This window comes from Salvelinus sp. IW2-2015, linkage group LG19, assembly GCF_002910315.2.
Source record: "Salvelinus sp. IW2-2015 linkage group LG19, ASM291031v2, whole genome shotgun sequence".
In the NCBI taxonomy this organism is placed as follows: domain Eukaryota; kingdom Metazoa; phylum Chordata; class Actinopteri; order Salmoniformes; family Salmonidae; genus Salvelinus; species Salvelinus sp. IW2-2015.
In genome coordinates, this window is record NC_036859.1 from 31,725,098 (window position 1) to 31,748,184 (window position 23,087).

At 42.9% G+C, this 23,087-nt stretch overlaps 1 protein-coding gene across 4 annotated transcripts in view; it reads left to right on the forward strand.

The window, feature by feature from the left end:
• LOC111979262 (lysine-specific demethylase 4A) overlaps positions 1–22,438 on the forward strand; it is a 30,838-nt gene extending 8,400 nt beyond the window's left edge. For 3 of the 4 annotated variants that reach the window (XM_024009676.2, XM_024009678.2, XM_024009677.2), the window contains exons 12-22: positions 122–338; positions 501–670; positions 905–1,118; positions 1,934–2,010; positions 5,520–5,575; positions 6,150–6,258; positions 9,996–10,184; positions 13,504–13,674; positions 14,145–14,264; positions 19,524–19,616; positions 21,022–22,438. In XM_024009676.2, the coding sequence (XP_023865444.1) occupies positions 122–338; positions 501–670; positions 905–1,118; positions 1,934–2,010; positions 5,520–5,575; positions 6,150–6,258; positions 9,996–10,184; positions 13,504–13,674; positions 14,145–14,264; positions 19,524–19,616; positions 21,022–21,162 (1,557 nt within the window). In that variant the 3' untranslated portion in view covers positions 21,163–22,438. The other variant, XM_070448967.1, reaches the window with a different exon arrangement.
• Positions 22,439–23,087: the final 649 nt, after the last annotated feature.

Below are 23,087 nucleotides of genomic sequence, written 5' to 3' on the forward strand. Positions count from 1 at the left end.
GTTAAAGATTAAAATGTGACATGTTTTCACACTTGACATACAATAGAAAACGGCATTAGATGTGGAAACAACACATGAGCCAGCTGATGGTCACTCATCCTCTTCCTGTCTCTTTCCCCAGCAATGTCTTTCCCCAGTGCAGGCGGAGTTAACTTTAATCAAGCAGACAAACTTAAACTTAAGTAAGCCGATGATTTTACATCCAAGTAAACTGACTAACTTAAGTCAAAATAAGCAGACGGACTGCAAGAGCGTGAAGATCAAACAATATCCTCTCCTCCGCCAGCTGCCCAAACAGCACCCACTCCTCAGCTCCAGTGAAAGCCACAGTGATGATGGTGAGCACCTGCTTCTGGTGGGTTAGAACAGTATCCCAACATATATTTCTATAACAAGCAACCTTTTCAACACAAGTACATATTCACAGTGATAGGGCCCTAGTCTCTTTTTCTCCTCTCTCTTAACCTCCTCCGTTACTCTCTCCCACCTCTATCTTGTAGATGAGCGGTATGTTGATATGAAGGATGAACCAGAGGAGTGGGCCAAGCCCCTGGCTCAGCTGTGGCAGAGCCAACCTTACAACCCCCAGGCGGAGAGATCGTACAACCAGCGCATGGGCCTGCAGGCCCCCTACTGCTCTATCTGCCTGCTCTTCCACACATACGACCAGGTAGAGTGGAGAGGTCCTTGGTCTTTGCCTTATACTGTAGCTGTTGTTAATGGGCCCTCAATCCAGCTGTTAATGAGTTTAATTTTATTTTTCAACAAAAAAATAAACTTTGAACTTTGTTTTTATGTACCTTCTAAAGACATTTAGGCAACAGAAAAGCAATTCAGCCAGCTGTGCACAATAGTAGTCGTAGAAATTACAATTTGACCTTTAATAATACGCATCCCTCTCCAGTCGCAGTCTGGCAGCAACCCCAGCTACACTGTAAAAGGCCGGTGTGGGGGCAGACAGAGCTCCAAACCCCTGATCCCGGAGATGTGTTTCAGCACCACCAATGACAAGACCAACAGCAGCAGCGGCGAGGGCCAACTCTACACCCCTCACCTGGAGGAGGACGGCACCAGCCTGCTGGTCAGCTGTTCCCAGTGCTGCGTCCGCATCCATGCCAGTCAGTAGCTACAGTCTCATTCACAATCCCCAASTTTGAAGCCTGTTCCATATGTTTCATTTCTAATTGACTGTAGTACTCCAGATTTCAATGAATATTAGTTCATTCACACCCGTTGTTAGACAGCACTTTTCCATTGATAAGCACTAATATGCTCTTGCTGAATTCCATTTAATTCACATCAACAGTCTAACACCAATGTTTAGAGCATGTMATTTATTTTAGAATTATTTTCTCAGTCGTCATTGAAATGACTAACAACAAATTGAAACTAGTGTAGAAATAATGGACCTGTGTAACAGAACAAATATAAGCACCCCCCCCAATTAATGTTGTTTATTATTACATTTAGTCTCTTGACTCTGTCGCTCTTGCTAGTAGTCATCAAAACTAAAGCTAGACAGTCTGGGAGCATTGGAAATTCCAAAGCGTTTGATAGAGGACTATTCTCTGCAAATTATGAYGGTGAGGAAATGTAATCAATTTTAAGTGCGTTGAAGACTGAATGTGGCCCGCGGGGCAAAATGAGTTTGAAACCCCTGTGTTTAATGTGTTCCATATGTTTAATCTAATCAATGATATGCTCTCAAGGAATACCAGTTTGTCAGAGTTCAGTAATCAATCCAGAATGTCCATTCTCATTTATTAACAATGATTTACTGCAATGACGTGCMCTTTAATCAATTGATTTGCAAGACACATAAATGCTTATGTGCCTGTGGAACTTCTCATTCACATCAGTGCCTTTGTCACCTCTGTCAATAGAAAAYGTCTTCTAATGTTTTCCGTGGCCTTGTTTTCCTCGTGTCCCTCAGGTTGCTATGGAGTGTCTGTTGACCAAGTGTCAGACGATTGGATGTGTGCTCGCTGTGAAGCCAACGCTTTGACTGAGGTCAGTACTGCAATGAAGTACAACTGAAACCATATCACTACACAAGCTTATCAACACTACATGATCTTAGTTCCACTTCACACACATACTAGCACCATACTGACAATGGAGTGGGATGGGATAATGTTGTAACTCATGTGCACTCCAACTCTTCAGAGATTCTAGAACTAAGAATATTGAAGGCTGACAACAAGAAAGGATAGGATACAGTGCTTTCAGAAAGTATTCACACCACTTACATTTTTACACATTTTGTTACAGCCTGAATATAAAAGGGATTCAATTGAGAGATTTTTTTTTGGTCACTGGCTTACACACAATTTAATTTCTCCCTTMATGTTAAAGTGGAATGATGTTTTTTAGACATGTTTACAAATGAAAAATCAAAAGCTGAAAAATGTGTTGCGTCTAAGTATTTAAAGCTTTYGTTATGGCAACCCTAAATAAGCTCAGGAGTAAAAATGTGGTTAACAATTCACATAAGTTGCATAAACTCACTGTGTGCAATAATAGTGTTTAACATGCTTTTTGAATGACTACCTCATCTCTGTACCCTACACATATAATTATCTGTAAGGTCCCGCAGTCGAGCAGTGAATTTCCAACATAGATTCAACCACAAAGACCAGGGAGGTTTTCCAATGCCTCGGAAAGAACGGCACCTATTGGTAGATGTGTAAAAAAATATATAAAAAGCAGACATTGAATATCCCTTTGAGCATGGTGAAGTTATTAATTACACTTTGGCTGGTGTATCAATACACCCAGTCTCTACAAAGATACAGGCGTCCTTCCTAACGCAGTTGCCGTTTTTGTATTTTTATTCCAAAACATGCATCCTGTTTGCAACAAGGCACTGAAGTAATACTGGGGCCTCCATTAAATGGGAAATAGCAAAGCAATTCACTTTTTCCTCTGAATACAAAGTGTTAAATTTGGAGCAAATCCAATATAACACATTACTGAGTACCACTCTCTATTTTTTCAAGCATACTGGTGGCTGCATCATGTTATGGSTATGCTTGTAATCATTAAGGACTGGGGAGTTTTTCAGGATAAAAATAAACAAAATGGAGCTAAGCACAGGCAAAATCCTAGAGGAAAATCTGCTTCAGTCTGCTTTGCACCAGACACTGGGAGATGAATTCACCTTWCAGCAGAACAATAACCTAAAACACAAGGCCAAATCTACACTGGAGTTGCTTACCAAGAACACAGTGATTTTCCTGAGTGGTCGAGTTACTTTTGACTTAAATCGGGTTGTCTAGTAATGGTCAGCAACCAATTTGACAGAGTTTAAGAATTTTGAAAAGATTCATGGGCAAATGTTGCACATTCCAGGTGTGGATTCTTTTACATTTATTTGACCTTTATTTAACTAGGCAAGTCAGTTAAACAAATTCTTATTTTCAATGACGGCCTAGGAACAGTGGGTTAACTGCCTGTTCAGGGGCAGAACGACAGATTTGTACTTTGTCAGCTCGGGGATTTGAACTTGCAACCTTTCGGTTACTAGTCCAACGCTCTAACCACTAGGCCTAGAGTAGCCTAGAGACTTGCTCTTAGTCCTTCTGGGTCTCTAAGTCTCTAACAGCTGTAATCCCTGCCAAAGGTGATTCTAACATGTATTGACTCGGTGATGAATACTTATCTAATCAAGAGATATTAGTGTTTTATCTCTCATGATTTTATTTTTTACAAATGTAAAAAAAAATCTTCCACTTCGACATTAGAGTATTTTGTCAATCGTTGACAAAAAAATGACAATCAAATCCATTTTAATCCCAGTTTATAACCCAACAAAATGAGGAAAGTTGAAGGGTGTGAATACTTTCTGAAGGCACTGTAGATAATAGCAGAGCCATACGTATACATATGTGGATGTTAATCCTTGAAGAAAGTGGAGGATTCATGTTCAATTAACAATACACTTCTGTAGATGTAGAACAAATATTGTCTGAAAATAAAAAGGGTTAGAATGACTGTAGCTAGAACCTTCTCCAGTTATTTCTCAATGACTCTGTTTTCCCTCTGGGATGACTTGAACAGAAGCCAGAGTTTTTAATTGCAAAATACAAAATAACAAACCGTTACATAATTCCTCTGCTGAGCACCACAACAGAGGATAGTTCAAGTCCTGTCCTGTACCGAGTCTTACACGCCARGTCATGAATCATATTGTGGATGTGTGATTCTTGATTATTAATGGACTATTTAGTGAAATTWATTTCTCCCTCCGAATACGCCTACCTGTCAAGCCGTGAAATATGTCTCTTTTTGATGACCTCCCAACTTGATATAACCAAGTTTATCCACCAGTTGACAGTGTTGTCTAAGGAAMTGGTCATGAACATTTCTGCTTTTAACTCTCTGTGGTACCCAGTGTGTTTGAGCAAAGCCAGGAGCAGAATTGCTGATCTTTATCACTTCAGTAATTATTTGGAATGCACGGTGATTTGTAGATCAGTGATTCTGTGCAGTCCAACTAAGTTAATCATTGTACCTAAACTGTATGTGTAAACATGTATACGCAGGGCCCAGCTGTAAAAGAGACCTTGTTCTCAGTCTGTGTTCCTTGTTGAAATAAAGGTATAATAAATTGCCATAGSTCTTACTTGTCGACATGCACATGTCTGGCTTACCCCCGCCACTAACTGTAAAGTTACTGATTGACTAGAGTTAGCTTAACGTCCTACGTCCACAAGAGTTACCCATTACAAGATACTGGAAAACCCACTGCCAGGCAGCCCAGCGAGTAATGTAAATCGCAGTACTCTGGCCAGCTTTCTTTGTCAAGGGCATTGCCACAGACAACGTGGAGGAAAGTTTCACATGAATAAATAGAACATTCAGGTAATGAAGTTAAGTCGGTTAGTATTTGGTATTTTATTAGGATCTCCATTAGCTGTTGMGAAAGCAGCAGCTACTCTTCCTGGGGTCCASACAAARCATGAAACATGACTTCATACAGAACATTAATARACAAGRACAGCTCATGGATGGAACTACATAATGTATTAACTCACTGGCGAGCAAGGAGGCCTACAAACCTGACTCASTTACACCAGCTCTGTCAGGAGGAATGGGCCAAAATTCACCCAACTTATTGTGGGAAGCTTGKGGAAGGCTACCTGAAATGTTTGACCCAAGTTAAACAATTTAAAGGCAATGCTACCAAATACTAATTGATTGTATGTAAACTTCTGACCCACTGGGAATGTGATGAAAGAAATAAAAGCTGAACTAAATTATTCTCTCTACTATTATTCTGACATTTCACATTCTTAAAATAAAGTGGTGATCCTAACTGACCAAAGACAGGAATTTTTACTAGGATTAAATGTCAGGAATTGTGAAAAACGGAGTTTAAATGTATTTGGCTAAGGTGTCTGTAAACTTCMGAATTCAACTGTACAYACCACATAAAGGTCTATAACATTAAGTGTATCCAAAATGTGATGTTAAACACTAGGTCAGAGGTCATCTGTGTGCGTCTTTCGCTCCCTCAGGACTGCTGCCTGTGTTCACTGCGAGGGGGAGCTCTACAGAGAGCCAACAACAACAAGTGAGTATAGTACAGCAATTTGAGGAGCTACCCATTTAATGGAGGCCTCAAGCTCTAGGCTAAATACATTTTGTTACACCGATGCTACAACCACTCTAGTCTGGTATTTTATTAGGATCCCCAGTCTGTAGCTAGTGGTCACACTTTACCCTCCCCGCTGAATCTAGGACACTTCAGTCAATGAAAAAGGCAGGGAATGCCTGTAGACCAAGCTAGCCTTCTCTGTCAAGTCTCTGTAATGGCTTGTGACAGTGAGGAGCCTGTGCTAGTCTACAGTAAGATTGTATTATATATTGAAGGATGATGTTCTCTATAGCATAATGATATATAATAGAAACCTGTTTTTGTCTAGGCTACATGTGATCCTAACATTTTTGTATATTAACAAAATAAATGTTTAATATAGCCCACCCATAAACAAATATTGTTTTTGTCCATGTTGTTAGTTATAAATAACATCATGTTGTAATTTCCTTGAATTGGGAATGAAGGGCCAGTGGAAACTTTCCCCTGATGTGTCACACACCTATAGTCTGTTTATTGTGCTGATCTGTTTCCTGTGACACCCACACAGGTGGGTGCACGTGCTGTGTTCGCTCGTGGTCCTGGAGGCGCGCTTCGTGARCATCGCCGACCGCAGCCCCGTGGACCTCAGTTACATCCCTGTGGCCAGGTTCCAGCTGGTGAGCTACTGTTCCTCAATGGTCACAGTCAGGACCACAACAGCACCACAACACTACTTCTGTGCAGGGCCTAAAATGTGTTTAGATTTTGGCATTAGTTGTGGTCTATTTCAACAGCCACGTTGGTGGGTGGTATGGGCTCCACAGTGCGAGCATTTCACTCGTATTTGTGAATAAAAATAGTCAAGGATGATCACATTTATAGTAAAATAAATGCTGTATTAGCTGGGGGGTTTTCAAAGTACACTGCTCAAAAAAATAAAGGGAACACTAAAATAACACATCCTAGATCTGAATGAATTAATATCTTATATTAAATACTTTTTCTTCTTTACATAGTTGCAATGTGCTGACAACAAAATCACACACAAAATTATCAATGGAAATCAAATTTTATCAACCGCATGGAGCGTCTGGGACTTGAGCCACACTCAAAATTAAAGGTGGAAAACCACACTACAGCGCTGAATCCAACTTGCATGTTAATGCCTTAAAACAACGTCAAAATGAGATAGGCCTCAGTAGTGGTGGTTGTGGCCTCCACGTGCCTGTAATAGACCTCCTACAACGCTGTGCGATGCTTGCTCTGATGAGTGCGGCTGAAATGGTCATCCTGACGCGCGTCTTCCTCCCAGACCCTGCGACGTAAAGCATTCCGCCCAACTCCACTGGACAGTCTGTTGGCGCTGCCAATGTTGCGTGCTTGGTGCGATGAGAGCCGAACATTGATAGTGCTCCAGATCAATGTGCCTCAATTGGTTCAGGCTCTGGGAATGGGGGGCCCTCCATAAGCATCAAGCCTTCCTCTGTGCAAGAATTGCTGACACACTCCAGCACATGCAGCGTGCTACTTACCTGTTCTTGCATTAAGCGAGGAACCCAGGTGCGGCAACCGCACCAGCATATGCGTCTCACAAGGGCGGTCCTGAGATCTCATCTCTGGTACCTAATGCAGTTCAGGCTACCTCTGGCGAGCCTAGCGCATGGCGAGGGCTCGTTCGGCCCCCAAAGAAATGCCACCCCACACCGATGACTGAACCCACCGCCCAAACCGGTCCATGTGGACGATGTTGCCAGGGGGGGGCGGGACAGCAGAACGTTTCTTCCACGTGCGTCTCCAGACTCTGTCACCGTACTGTCACATGGTGCCTCATCGTGCTCAGTGTGAACCGTGCTTTCATCTGTGAAGAGCACAGGCCCAGTGGCAATTTGCCAAATCTTGGTGTTCTTGTGCAAATAGACCACAACGTCCTGCACTTTGGCTGTTGCGGCTGCCTAAGCACAAACCCCCACCTGTGGCACGTCGCGGCCCTCATACCACCCTCCATCGAGTCTGTTCCTGACCGTGTTTGAGCAGACACAATGCACATTTGTGGCCCTGCTGGAGGTCATTTTGCATGGCTCTGGCAGTGCCTCCTCCTGCTCCTCCTTGCACAAAGCCGGAGTGTAGCGCGTCTCTGCTGGGTTTTGCCCGTCCTACGGCCTCCTCCGCCTCTCCTGATGCTACTAAGCCTGTGCTCCTGTAGCGCCTCCATCTCTGCGACACTACGCCCTGACAGACACCCACGAAACCTTCTTGTCCACAGCTCGCATTTGATGTGCCCATCCTGCATGAGCCTGCACTACCATGAGCCACTTGTGTGGGTTGTAACTCCGTCTCATGCCTACCAGCTAGAGTGAAGCACCGCCAGCATTCAAAAGTGACCAAAACATCAGCCAGGAAGCATAGGAACTGAGAAGTGGCTCTGTGCATCACCACCTGCAGAAGCCCACTCCTTTATTGGGGGTGTCTTGCTAATTGCCTATAATTTCCACCTTTTGTCTATTCCATTTGCACAACAGCATGTGAAATTTATTGTCAATCAGTGKTGCTTCCTAAGTRGACAGTTTGATTTCACAGAAGTGTGATTGACTTGGAGTTACATTGTGTTGTTTAAGTGTTCCCTTWATTTTTTTGAGCAGTGTATTTTGGTTGGTAAACACTGAGTCATGGGAGATTTTTAAATCTACCTTCCACAGTGGCTGGTGGGGAGAAGTTATTTTAGGCCCAGTTTCTGTGTATCGACTTCCTGTCATTTAATTTTCATGGTTGTKGTTTTCTCAACTGCTTAGAGATACAGAATTCAAGTTCCCTATAGACTTTTCTCATGTGAGTTTAGGACTAACTGTTTTCAATATGATGGGTATTGTTCCATTTTCCATATAAATATTTGCCTATGCTGGTGCCATTTGGTCATTTTTTATTTTATTAGGACCCCCATTTAGCTACAGCTAAAGCAGCAGTTATTCTTCCTGGGGTTCACACAAAACATGAAAYATGACATAATACAGAACATTAATTAAAGAAGCAACAAAACTGGCCTTATTTAGACTTGTTGAGTATCTGGAGCATCAGCATTTGTGAGTTCGATTACTGGCTCAAAATGGCCAGAAACAAAGAACTTTCTTCTGAAACTCGTCAGTATATTCTTGTTCCATTAAAAATCTGCCGTTATTTTAATGGACAAAAAAATGCTTTTCTAAGTGACCCCAAACTTTTGAACAGAACTACACACATTCATGCCTGAACATTCCATGCTCCTAATCATCGTCATCATCATCATCAATGTTAATGGCTATACTGCAGCCATTCATGTTTTCTCATACATTCTCTACTGCTTCCTCTAAGCCGGCCCTGATATCCTGATCCCACAGCCACCAGTGTTCTGTAAACACCAGAGGGAATCAAACCTGTTTAACAAGGTCCGTGTCCTTGGTCTTTCAGCCTGACATCAATACTGTGTCTAATCATGTGGCGTTCCACCGAGGTCGTTGACTCCTGCTCAGTTCCCCTGATGTGAACAAAGCCACACATCATGCAATCAGACATAGCCTGCTCATGCATACAGTTTCACTATCCTGCTAATATGTAACCTTTATTTAACAAGGCAAGAACAAATTCTTATTTACAAATAACGGCCTACCGGGGAACAGTTCAGGGGCAGAACGACAGATTTTTACCTTGTCAGCTCGGGGATTCGATCCAGCAACCTTTCGGTTACTGGCCCAATGCTGTATCCACTAGGCTACCTGCCGTCCCTGAATATGAAACAAACAAAGGTGTGTCATATGGAGCTTCACCAAGGGTCCTTCACTCCCATTCAGTTCACGAAATGAACATAATAATTAGTCATATGGGCCTTCACCGGAGTCCTTCACCCCCTGCCCATATGAAATGAGCCAAATAGGCTTATCAAAAGGAGTTTCCTCCAGCTAAGGCTTCCCCTCAGCAACCATGAACAGTACCTCATGGAGCTTCACCAAGGGTTCATGTTGGTGGGCCAGTCTGTTTTCATGGCTGTCACTTCTTACTCTGACCCAGACCACTTCAGTGTGATTGCTTTGTTTGTCCAGTTTGGTCTACAGTGAGGAAGTGGACTGTATGTATTTATTGGAGTCATATTCTAAACTGGGAACAACAGACAATGGGTCATCTGGGAKCTTGAAACGGTGAGAAAGGAAACGTTGTAATTTCCTAATATGCCCTCGTCTCCTTCCCCCTCCCCTGTTTCTTTCCCTTTATCCCACCTTCCATCTGGCCCTCTCTTCCTACTCCTCCCACTGGTGATCCTCCTACTCCCTCCCTCCTTATTCTCATCTSCCCCTCTTTCTTGTCACTGCCTCGTCCCTACAACCTTTTGAACTCCCACTGCACTTCTCCCCCTTTTTCCTCCTCCACTTTCCTCACCCCCCTGCAGAAGTGTTTCTACTGTAAGCTGCGGGTGAAGAGGGATGTTGGCTGCTGTGTTCAGTGTTCCCATGGCCGCTGCACCACTGCCTTCCACCCCACCTGCGCCCAGGCGGCTGGCCAGCTCATGCAGCCTGATGACTGGCCCTTCATCGTCCACGTCACCTGCTACAGGCACAAGTCACCCGTCCTACCAGAGGTAGCTTCTACGGGGGTGGGGGTAAACCTTTGGTTCAGGGAAGCATTGCATCACGTTTGTAAATGGTCAGAAGTGTCTTCTGACTCTTTTTGTCCCAAAAAGCAACTATTTTCATAGAAATCACTCCTGCACATAGGTTTACCTCTGCATATTTAATTTCTTGGCTTTTGTTATTGCCGCCACCATCAATTGGTTAATASATATTATTTGTATAGCAGACATTACATGTATCTTAGTTGTCAGGTTGGAAACCAGTTTGACGCCAGACTAGTTGAAACGGGTCAAATCATGCTTCCCTAATAAAATGTTGAGCAGCAACAACAGAAACCAGAGACCATAAAACCAGGGACCATGTGGCCATAGGAACATTGCTTCCCTTCCCCTAGAGTGAGAACTGGCAAGCCCAAGCACGTACAGATAATTTGTCATGCGACATGATGAAAGATCACGTTTACTCTTTGTCCTGATTCCTGTTGTGAGCATTGTGTCAGCAAGTCAGAACACGTTGCAGATTCAATGATTCAACTCCCCTGATGTAGAGTTACTGTTGTGGGTTAGCCTGTCAATCATTCTCGGCTCTGATTTTAGATTTCTTGTCTTTGTATACAGCTRTGTAGCCTAGGCCAGTGTTTCCCAACTCCAGTCCTCGAGTACCCCCAACAGCAGACATTTTTTCTGGCAGCGTGTGGGCGTCTGGCACATGACTTTAAGTCGCTTTTTGTAAAACTCTACTAAAAGGCATATATTATTATTCAACTAGTCAACTAATCATCAGGCCCTCAATAAGTTGAATCAGGTAAGTTTGTCTGGGGCTACAACACAATGTGTGCTGTTGAGGGACTGGAGCTGGAGACACTGGTGTAGGCCATTGGTTGAATCATCTACAGCACGTGTCCAACTCATTCCACAGAGAGCCGAGTGTCTGCGGGTTTTCGCTTCACCCTTGCACTTGATTAATTACCTGGTTRTCTTGGTCTTAATTGAAAGGAAAAACCAAAAACCCGCAGATACRTGGCTCTTCGTGGAATGAGTTTGACACCCTATGATCTATGGCCCTGCTGCTCTACACTGTATTCAACTGGATTTTTCTCCTCTGGGGCAATACGAAAGGCAAGTCAGGTTCCAAATTTCAATCCTCCACATAACATCGTATACAGACAACACATTCTGATTCCCAAACATTACACAGACATCACAATGTGTGTATGAGTACTATATAAAAAGCTGTATCTATAAACGATTGCATGTTCCAGACAGATTGTTTMTTTTATACTAATACTCCTGTAATTGGCAACGGTTGGAACAGAGGGAAGATCAACGCTTCAGCTCTGCTGGTTGTCTCTGATGTAGTCAGTCAGTGCCGCAGGCTGCACAATATTTCCTCTAACGTGCTGCAGGCTCTCTCTGGCTTTTGTCGAAGCTCAGTGCTTTAATTAGCTAGTTGGGGAGGGGAAGTTATGTTATAGTTGAACCGAAGACATGCGGAGACCGAACTAATGTTCAGTGAAATGCAAATGAATCTTCTCTGAACTTGTTTTTCTTCACCGATGGCGTATGCATTGTCTAGATTTAAATACCTCTGTTGAATGAACTTTAAAAGAAGTTGTTAGATGTCTCACGTGACCAGAACAATTCACCACTACTGGAATAGCTTTTATGAATCCTCTTTAGTTTGCATTTATTTCCTCTTACCAAATGTAATATATTCATCAATTGGAAATATATGCTGTGTGTTATCTTTATGGTCATCTGTTAATGGTGGTATAATAATTGTAGGTTAACTCTTTAATCTCCCAGCGTAATAAGGCAGCCATGCAGGATTTTATTTCTAAACTGAGTTAACCGAGGGCTCATGCATTGTCTGGTTGTTAATACTTTAGCTGAGTTCAAAAGCATACAGTGGGTATAGAAAGTCACCAACCCTTTTAAAATTGTTCACCTTTTGTTGCCTTACAGCCTGAAATGAAAACGCATCAAATCAGACTTTTCCAGCTTTATTAACACACAGTAACCCACAATATCCAAGTGATTTGCTGACGGGTATAAAATCCAGCACACAGCCATGCAATCTCCATAGACAAACATTGGGAGTTGAATGGCCTTACTGAAGAGTTGAGTGACTTTCAACATGGCACCGTCATAGGATGCCACCTTTGCAACAAGTCAGTTCATCAAATGTCTGCCCTGCTAGAGCTGCCCCGGTCCACTATAAGTGCTGTTATTGTGAAGTGGAAATGTCTTGGAGCAACAACGGCTAAGCTGCGAAGTACTAGGCCACACAAGCTCACAGAACGGGACCRCCGAGTGCTGAAGTGCGTACAAATCGTCTGTCCTTGGTTGCAACACTCACTAGTGAGCTCCAACCTGCCTCTGGAAGCAATGTTGGCACAAGAACTGTTCATGAAATGGGTTTCCATGGCCGAGCAGCCGCACACAAGCCTAAGATCACCATGCGCAATGCCAAGCGTTGGCTGGAGTGGTGTAAAGCTCRCCGCCATTGGACTCTGTAGCAGGGGAAACGAGTTCTCTGGAGTGATGAATCACGCTTCTCCATCTGGCAGTCCGACGGACGAATCTGGGTTTAGCGGATGCCAAAAGAACGCTACCTGTAAATAATGGTCTGTGGCTGTGTTTCATGGTTCGGGCTAGACCCCTTAGTTCCAGTGAAGGGAAATCTTAATGCTACAGCATAGTGACATTCTAGATGATTCTGTGCTTTCAACTTTGGGGCAACAGTTTGGGGAAGGCTGTTTCCTGTTTCAGCATGACAATACCTCCCATGCACAAAGTGACTTCCATACAGAAATGTTTTGTCAAGATTGGTGTGAAAGAACTTGAATGACCTGAGCCCTGACCTCAACCCCTTCGAAAACCTTTGGGATGAATTGGAACACTGACTGCGAGCCAGGTCTAATCGCCCAACATCTGTAACCGACCTCACTAATGCTCGTGGCTGAATGAAAGCAAGTCCCTGCAGCAATGTTCCCACACCTAGTGCAAAGCCTTCCCAGAAGAGCGGAGGCTGTTTATAGCAGMAAAGGGGGGACCAAATCCATATTAATGCCCAGGATTTTGGAGTGAGATGTTCGACGAGCAAGTGTCCACATACTAAATATTATATTTTATTTATCTATATGTATGGCTCTTAAAAGAAGAAATTGTTAGATGTTAACAAAGGAGTAGCTTTTACGGGTCCACATTCCTTCACATTTGTTTCCACTTACCAAATGTCATATTTGTTTAACGGTGTCTGGTCTTTATGGTCATTTGTTCATGGTGCTATATGGAGTGTCTGATCTTTGACCTCATRTCCTCCTAGCGTAATAAGGCGGCCATGCAAGAGCTTGAGGTCGGCCAGCAGGTTATCTGTAAGCATAAAAATGGGCGCTACTACCAGTGTGAGGTGCTGGAGCTGACCACCGCCACCTTCTACGAGGTGGTCTTYGACGACGGCTCCTACAGCGACAACCTCTTCCCTGAAGACATCGAGGTGAGGAAACGTCACCTGTATCGTTGGATGCATGCGACAGCCACAAGTTCTGAAGCTCTATCTGGGGGTGTTGAGAAACATCAGAAGACACATGTTGTTTGCTGTAACAAATAGACAATGCCGTTGTATTGACATATACATATATATTCTAAACAAACTAATCACTGTGGCAACAAATGAAACTAAGTTTTGCCTGAAACATTTCCTTTCTMAATGTTGTATTACAATGAGGAGCCCTAATGCAGCAGTGTCAATGGATCAGTCTGCTTTTATCAGTGCAAGCCGTGGCATTCAGTGGTATGGCAAACACAGTGGTATTATTGKTCATAGAAATGAACCAATCCTAAAAAGTGGAAACAAATCAATCCAGTTGTGTTGTGGGCTATATTGACTTGATTTAATGGTCCCGGCGTATTTAACTGTGGCTCACTGAACTAATACGATGGCTCTTGTCTACGGTTTGGTTTCAGAACCGGGACTGCGTCAAGCTGGGCCCGCCAGCAGTGGGCGACGTGGTGCAGGTGCGCTGGACGGACAATCTGCTGTACGGGGCCAAGTTTGTCGCATCGCACTCCATCCTTATGTACCAGGTAATAGGGACCACATTAACTTTTTATTTTTTTACCTTTATTTTAACTAGGCAAGTCAGGAAAGCACAAATTCTTATTTACAATGACGGCCTACCCCGGCCAAATTAACTTCCTCACTTCAACCACATTCAGGCTGTGCKCCATAGTGATGCGCAGGTTGACTCGTAACCTGMGGTTATATCCGCGGGGCGGGGGCGAGTTTAGGGTCATGAAATATTGTGTGGATGAATGGCTGATGGATGGGTGGCGGACAGGGTGAATATAAATAAGAAATTGTACAAAAATCCGTAATTGTATATAATTCTTGTGCAATTCATATCTAGATGAACTACATCGAGGTTTTTCTTTAATTATTTGTATCTGGCATTAGTGCTTACGTTTTAGGGCGTAACTGTACGCGCGCCAAATAGGCTACACAAATGTTTTTGTTTCAGCTACTCTTAAGATATCACGGGATCTGTCAGTCTAATTTAGGAGGGTTTGAGCACAAGAGAACCAGAGATTAAAAATACTGTGCAAAATTAAGGTTTTATTTACAAGTTTACTCCAGTGAAAATAGTGCTGGTGAATATTTACAGAAGTGGCTTAGAATTGTTCCAAAAATAACTTTCTGGTAGCCTGTTGCAGTCGACAAAAGACAAAAAGGACAAAATGTCAAAATAAAGAACAATAGCACTCAGTAGCAACCAAACGGCTATGAAAGGCAAAATGCATTTAAGCAGGCCAAAACTCACGCAACTAAGTATTTGTTTGGAGAACTTAGCAACACATATTGCCTTAACAGCAGCTTATATACCCACAGTAACCCAGCACACCCAATTGAAGAGAAACCATACCAATGCKCACTTTAAGCAGATCCATTGATAGATCATCATTATAGACACTAAAAGGAAACAGACATTTTAGTAATTTAGCAGCTTATCCAGAGCGACTTACAGGAGGAGTTAGGGTTATTAAGGGACTTCTTTAAGGTCACATTTTTTTCACCTAGTCGGCTCAGATTCCAACCAGCGACCTTTCGGTTACTGGCCCAACGCTCTTAGCCGCTAGGCTACGTACCTTAACACCAACAGATGTCGCCACAATAAACTTAAAGCTACAATATGTAACTTTTTGGGTGACCTGACCAAATTCACATAGAAATGTGACTTATAGATATTTAATTCCCATAGAAAGCAAGTCTAAGAAGCGGTAGATCTGTTCTATGTGTGCTATTTCTATGCTTCCCATTCTGACGTTTCGTTTCTATCTTKTACTTTCGGTTTTGTACAYCTGCTTCAAATAGCTGAAAGTTTTTAAAAAATGTAGAAGTGGTTATGGAAAATATATTTCACAATGGTTTAGATGGTACAATGATTCTCTACACATTGACTGCTTGTTTTGTCACAAACTGAAATGGGGCGAACTATTAGAATTTTAGCAACCAGGAAATGTCGCTGCGATTTCTGCATAGTGCACCTTTTTGAGGATTACTTGCTACAGTTAGTGGTTAAGCAATACAATGCATAATTGTCCTAATATAGTATGAATCCCAAACGGGACTAACCAATGCAATGACAGATTGCGTGAAATACAGAGAGGTGTGGCGTACGCGCACTAGTAACACTGCATTCCTGACACCGATGGAGCTCTCAAACCAATATGTGGCATGTTACAATGAGTGAAACTCAAAAAAATAAATTGATAAACAAATGAAATGTGTTAGCTCTAATGGCACAAACGAGTGGTGCACTCACAAGTTTAATGCAACTGCAGTAATGCAGTTTATAGAAATGGAAATGTTTGTAGACTACTTGGCGCACATGGGGAATGTAGAATGGTGGTTCGACGTGATGAGAGCAGTAGAGCTTGCGTCRTCACATACTGATCAATAGGCCATCATATCCAATAAATAAACAAAATAGCCAAAACGTTGAAGAAAACATAATTGTGTAATACATTTAAGAAAAGGGAACTGTACAAAGCATTTTTTATATTTGTGGGTTGGAGTCTGGTGTAGGCATCAATTTTAGTCTGCGGTTGCGKACAGTTTATGAGCAATTGCAGGTGGCCGAACAAACAGCTGGCCTGCGCACAACTAGGGCTCCAACCAGGTTCAGGCTGCGCTCCTACCACGTTCAGCCCATACCAACAGATTCAGGGGGCTGACGTTTATAAAGAAATTGTGAGTGGGTTTGTGTAATTGGGTTGGCAAGTACAACGGTTCTGAAAACACATAACAATCATGTGGTCCTCTGTACGGATTTGCTTAAATGTAGTTTTTTTTCTTTAATGTAAAACATTTTTTCTTCTTGCTACTCTTTTCACATACTACAGTGCCTTGCAAAAGTATTCACCCCCTTGGCATTTTTCCTATTTTGTTGCATTACAACCTGTAATGGACATAAACAAAATAGTCCAAATTGGTGGAGTGAAATGAAAATAATGACTTAATTATTACTACAAATCGGAAAAGTGGTGCGTGCATGCAGTTGAAGTTGGAAGTTTACATACACCTTAGCCAAATACATTTAAACTCAGTTTTTCAGTAGGATCACCACTTTATTTTAAGAATGTGAAATGTCAGAATAGTGATTTATTTCAGCTTTTATTTATTTCATCACATTCCCAGTGGGTCAGAAGTTTACATACACTCAATTAGTATTTGGTARCATTGCCTTTAAATTGAGTCAAATGTTTCGGGTAGCCTTCCACAAGCTTCCCACAATAAGTTGGGTGAATTTTGGCCCATTCCTCCTGACAGAGCTGGTTTAACGGAGTCAGGTTTGTAGGCCTCCTTGCTCGCACACGCTTTTTCCAGGTCTGGCCCCACAACTTTTCTATGGGATTGAGGTCAGGGCTTTGTGATGGCCACTCCAATACATTGAGTTTGTTGTCCTTAAGCCATTTTGCCACAACTTTGGAAGTATGCTTGGGGTCATTGTCCATTTACAACTGAGCTTTAACTTCCTGACTGATGTCTTGAGATGTTGCTTCAATATATCCACTTAATTTTCTTACCTCATGATGCCATCTATTTTGTGAAGTGCACCAGTCCCTCCTGCATCAAAGCACCCCCACAACATGCTGCCACCCACGTGCTTCACGGTTGGGATGGTGTTTTTCGGCTTGCAAGCCTCCCCCTTTTTCCTCCAAACATAACGATGGTCATTATGGCCAAACAGTTCTATTTTTGTTTCATCAGACCAGAGGACATTTTCCAAAAAGTACGACTTTGTCCCCATGTGCAGTTGCAACCCGTAGTCTGGCTTTTGTATGGTGGTTTTGGAGCAGTGGCCTTTCAGGTTATGTCGATATAGGACTGGTTTAACTGTGGATATAGATACTTTTACCTGTTTCCTTCAGCATCTTCACAAGGGCCTTTGCTGCTGTTCTGGGATTGATGTGCACTTTTCGCACCAAAGTACGTTCATCTCTAGGAGACAGAAATTGGTCTTCTTCCTGAGCGGTATGACAGCTGTGTGTCCCATGGTGTTTATACTTGCGTACAATTGTTTGTACAGATGAACGTGGTACCTTCAGGCGTTAGGAAATTGCTCCCAAGGATGAGGTCTTGGCTAATTTTCTGAGGTCTTGGCTAATTTCTTTGATTTTCCCTTTTGATTTTCAAGCAAATAGGCACTGAGTTTGAAGGTAGGCCTTGAAATACATCCACAGTACACCTCCAATTGACTCAAATTATGTCAAATAGCCTATCAGAAGCTTTGAAAGCCATTCCATAATTTTCCAAGCTGTTTAAAGGTACAGTCAACTTAGTGTATGTAAACTTCTGACCCACTTAATGTGATACAGTGAATAGTAAGTGAAATAATCTGTCTGTAAACAATTGTTGGAAAAATGACTAGTGTCAAAACTATAGTTTGTTAGCAAGACATTTGTGGAGTGGTTGAAAAACAAGTTTTAATGACTACAACCTAAGTGTATGTTTTCACCATCTTTGCATGAAGCCCCCAAATAAGATCTAGTGCAATCCGTTACCTTCAGAAGTCACATAATTAGTTAGATTGCACACAGGTGGACTTTATTTAAGTGTCACATGATCTCAGTATATATACATACATACACCTGTTCTGAAAGGCCCCAGATCTGCAACACCACTAAGCAAGGGCCCACCGAGCAAGCGGCCACCATGAAGACCAAGGAGCTAACCAAACAGAGCTGGGCTTTACAGAACAGTGGCTCGAAAAAAGACATTGCTTAAATAAACCAATAAGCAAACAGGTTTGGTGTTTGCCAAAMGGCATGTGGGTGACTCCCCAAACATATGGAAGAAGGTACTCTGGTTAGATGAGACTAAAATTGAGCTTTTGGGCCATCAAGGAAAACGCTACGTCTGGTGCAAACCCAACACATCTCATCACCCCGAGAACACCATCCCCACATTGAAGCATGGTGGCAGCATCATGTTCCGGGTATGTTTTTCATCGGCAGGGACTGGGAAAACTGGTCAGAATTGAAGGAATGACGGATGGCGCTAAATACAGGGAAATTCTTGAGGGAAACCTGTTCGTCTTCCAGAGATTTGAGACTGGGACGGAGGTTCACCTTCCAGCAGGACAATGACCCTAAGCATACTACTAAAGCAACACTTGAGTGGTTTAAGGGGAAACATTTAAATGTCTTGGAATGGCCTAGTCAAAGCCCAGACCTCAATCCAATTGAGAATCTGTGGTATGACTTTAATGATTGCTGTACACCAGCGGAACCCATCCAACTTGAAGGAGCTGGCGAAGTTTTGCCTTGAAGAGTGGGCAAAATCCCAGTGGCTAGATGTGCCAAGCTTATAGAGACACCCTAAGAGACTTGCAGCTGTAGTTGCTGCAAAAGGTGGCTTTACAAAGTATTGACTTTGGGGGGGTGAATGGTTATGCACGCTCAAGTTTTCAGTTTTTTTGTCTTATTTCTTGTTTTTCACAATAAAACATATTTTCCATCTTCAAAGTGGAAGGCATGATGTGTAAATCAAATGATACAAAAACATAAATTTTAAATCCAGGTTGTAAGGCAACAATATAGGAAAAATGCCAAGGGKGTTGAATACTTTCACAAGCCACTGTAGTTAACATATTTTCCACTTCATACTGCTGCATACACTTTGTTCCTTGTGACCAGGACAWATTCCAGGCCCTAATTTGGGTGCTGTTAAATGGATAGTTTACTGGTGTTTTTGATATACGGTGACTGATGTATCTTCTTAAGTAACGTTGGATGGAAGCCTGTTTTTGCGTGACTTGTGATTGTTTTTTTGTGCTGACTCAGATGGAGTTTGAGGACGGGTCRTCGTTGTCTGCCAAGAGGGATGATGTCTACAGTCTAGACGAGGAGCTGCCCAAACGAGTCAAGTCCCGAATGGTGAGATGCGTCTCTCCCAATGTTCCTTAATCCAAACTGATTTATATCACATTAGGTGATATGAAATCACGCATTTTTATGATATTTTTGATGAATATTGGATTCAGTCCATGTTTRTAATGCCAATCTATATAAATGTATTTCTTTGATTCTATTCATAATAAACTCAGCAAAAAAAAGAAACATCCTCTCACTGTCAACTGCATTTATTTTCAGCAAACTTAGCAAGATTCAACAACTGAGACAAACTGAACAAGTTCCACAGACATGTGACTAACAGAAATGTAATAGTGTCCCTGAACAAAGGGGGGTCAAAATCGAAGTAACAGTCAGCATGGCCACCAGCTGCATTAAGTACTGCAGTGCATCTCCTCTGCATGAACTGCACCAGATTTGCCGAGTTCTGCTGTGAGATGTTACCCCACTCTTCCACCAAGGCACCTGCAAGTTCCCAAACATTTCTGGGGGGAATGGCCATAGCCCTCATCCTCCGATCCAACCGGTCCCAAGACGGGCTCAATAGGATTGAGATCCGGGCTCTTCGCTGGCCATGGCAGAACACTGACATTCCTGTCTTGCAGGAAATCACGCACAGAATGAGCAGGTGGCTGGTGGCATTGTCATGCTGGAGGGTCATGTCAGGATGAGCCTGCAGGAAGGGTATCCACATGAGGGAGGAGGATGTCTTCCCTGTAACGCACAGCGTTGAGATTGCCTGCAATGACAAACAGCTCAGTCCGATGATGCTGTGACACACAGCCCCAGACCATGACGGACCCTCCACCTCCGATCCCGCTCCAGAGTACAGGCCTCGGTGTAACGCTCATTCCTTCGACGATAAACGCAAATCCAACCATCACCCACGGTGAGACAAAACCGCGACTCGTCAGTGAAGAGCACTTTTTGCCAGTCCTGTCTGGTCCAGCGACAGTGGGTTTGTGCCCATAGGCGACGCTTAGCCGGTGATGTCTGTTGAGGAACCTGCCTTACAACAGGCCTACGAGCCCTCAGTCCAGCCTCTCTCATCCTATTGTGGACAGTCTGAGCACTGATGGAGCGATTGTGCGTTCCTGGCGTAACTCGGGCAGTTGTTGTTGCCATCCTGTACCTGTCCCGCAGGTGTGATGTTCGGATGTACCGATCCTGTGCAGGTGTTGTTACACGTGGTCTGCCACTGTGAGGATGATCAGCTGTCTGTCCTGTCTCCCTGTAGCGCTGTCTTAGGCCTCTCACAGTACGGACATTGCAATTTATTGCCCTGGCCAATTCTTTGAAAGACAGGGTCCTCAAAAAGGGAAGTTTATTTTTTGCTGAGTTTACTATGTTAATGGCTCTTAACTCTTAGATAACTGGATGATAATTTACTCATGGCCTCTCTCTCTCTCTCTCTCTCTCTCTCTCTCAGTCCAAGGCGTCAGACATGCGCTTCGACGGGATATTCACAGAGAAGGAGGTCAAGCAGGGCTCCAAGAGACAGCGAGTCATCAACTCCCGTTACAGWGAGGACTACATCGAGCCTCTCCTATACAGCGTTATGATGGAGTAACCCTCCTACTTTATGAACTCACCACACACCCAGAGAGGGGGGCATCTTTGGGGCACCCACAGCCTGGACAAGTGGCTCCAAACCTGGGTACTATTAGGAACAAACTCCCCCTCCTGGGTGTGTAAGGYTTCCATGCCCCTGGGGCATTTTTTTAAACCACGGCTGGGATTTTAGGGGAGTTTCGGTTCTTTATGAAACTCCCCTATTTCTGTGAATTGTTTCTTCTTCCTCCTTCACTGTCCGTTAATGACGATAGGAACCATCAATGAATTAAGGTGGAATAGGAACATGCTGGGCATTTCAGTATATCATCTGACAACTTGCTGAGTCAGCTTTCTAACCTCTAGCATTACCCATCCAAAAGCATTCATTTGACATTTTTACATGAAAGATGGTATTTCATAGTGCAGGTCATAATTCAATAACATGCTGTTAACTGATTACAAAAAACTGAAGTGCTTTATATGCTTTGCAATACATTTTATGGACTTCATATTATCTCCAATAGGAATGTGCAGGTTTGATTGTGTCTACTGTGACATTAGGAGGATGATTGACGTTAGCAGGCCAAGAGGGCAGTGTTTTCTTGTTGGGTTCAGTTTAGCTATACAACTTTAAAGCTTTGAATTTATTGCATTTGTCAGTTGTGCAAGTTTGAGAACAACTATTTTACCACAGCTCACTGCCCTTACAATCTCCAAAAATCCCCAGGATGTATTGATATTTATGTGGATAGGTGTTTGGGTGCACATTTGTTCTTGTTTCTTGAATTGTTAAGTTTTTATTTTATTTTATTGCCATCCCATGTTGAATTGGTAGTGTGTATATGCCAAGGTTAGTCAAGTTACTCGTTCTGCTAAAAAGCACTTATTAACCCCCCCCCCCCCATTATTACTATCTGAAGGTTCCAAAACGTGTCCTGCTGAATGCGCACCTGGTCAATTACAGCCTAGGTGTAGACTAGTTGGTGTGTGGTCTTATCACAACCAATGATGCCACAGTGCCAGAATGGTTTGTTTGGACAGGGGGAAACATATTTTCAAATCATTTGAAGAATGTTTATCCTTCTCATGCTTTGTCGACGTTCCTTGTTGACCTGAATCGTTGATATTTGGGTAGTGTTGTGTATATGTAGCTCATTTAAAGTATCTCAGGAGGACTCACACCCTTACCACCTCACTCAAGTTGTGTTGCCACGGCTACTGTCTGAAGTGATGTGCATTACATTTGTGAACTTCAACTGTTGCAGTAAAGACCGGACTGAGGAGAAAAGCTTTTCATGTCTCTCGTTTGCTGTCCCCTGCTATACACTGATCTCAAACATCCTGTCAGACATACTTCACTTGAATAAGGTCCGATCGCTCAAGAAAAAAGCTAACGTCCCTGAGGATGTTCAGGGGGCCRGAATATATTTACAAATAACTTGTAGACTGCAAATTGATCACAAGAAGCCCAAACGGATATATTATCTGCCTAAAACAATCATTTCAAACCTTGCTTACATTTTGTATACAATCAGGTCACTACTATGCATGGGAATTCTTTGGAACATGTCCTAAATTAAATTGGAGTTGATTTGCGAATGTTTTTAGTCGTCATCCACCAATAAAACGTGGGTGCCAAATAAAGTCACCCGTGGGCCAAATTCGACCCACGGGCTACCAGTTGGAGAACCCTGTAATAGATTGATACACTGTGTACAAAACATTAAGAACAGTTGTCAAGTTGATGTCCATTGGGTGGTGGACTATTATTGATATACACGGGAAACTGTTGAGCGTGGAAAAAMCCAGTAGTATTGCAGTTCTTGACACAAACCGGTGTGCCTGGCACTTACTACAATACCCCGTTCAAAGGCACTTAAAAAAAAAATTGTCTTGCCCATCCATGTCTCAAGGCTTAAAAATCCTTTAACCAGCCTCCTC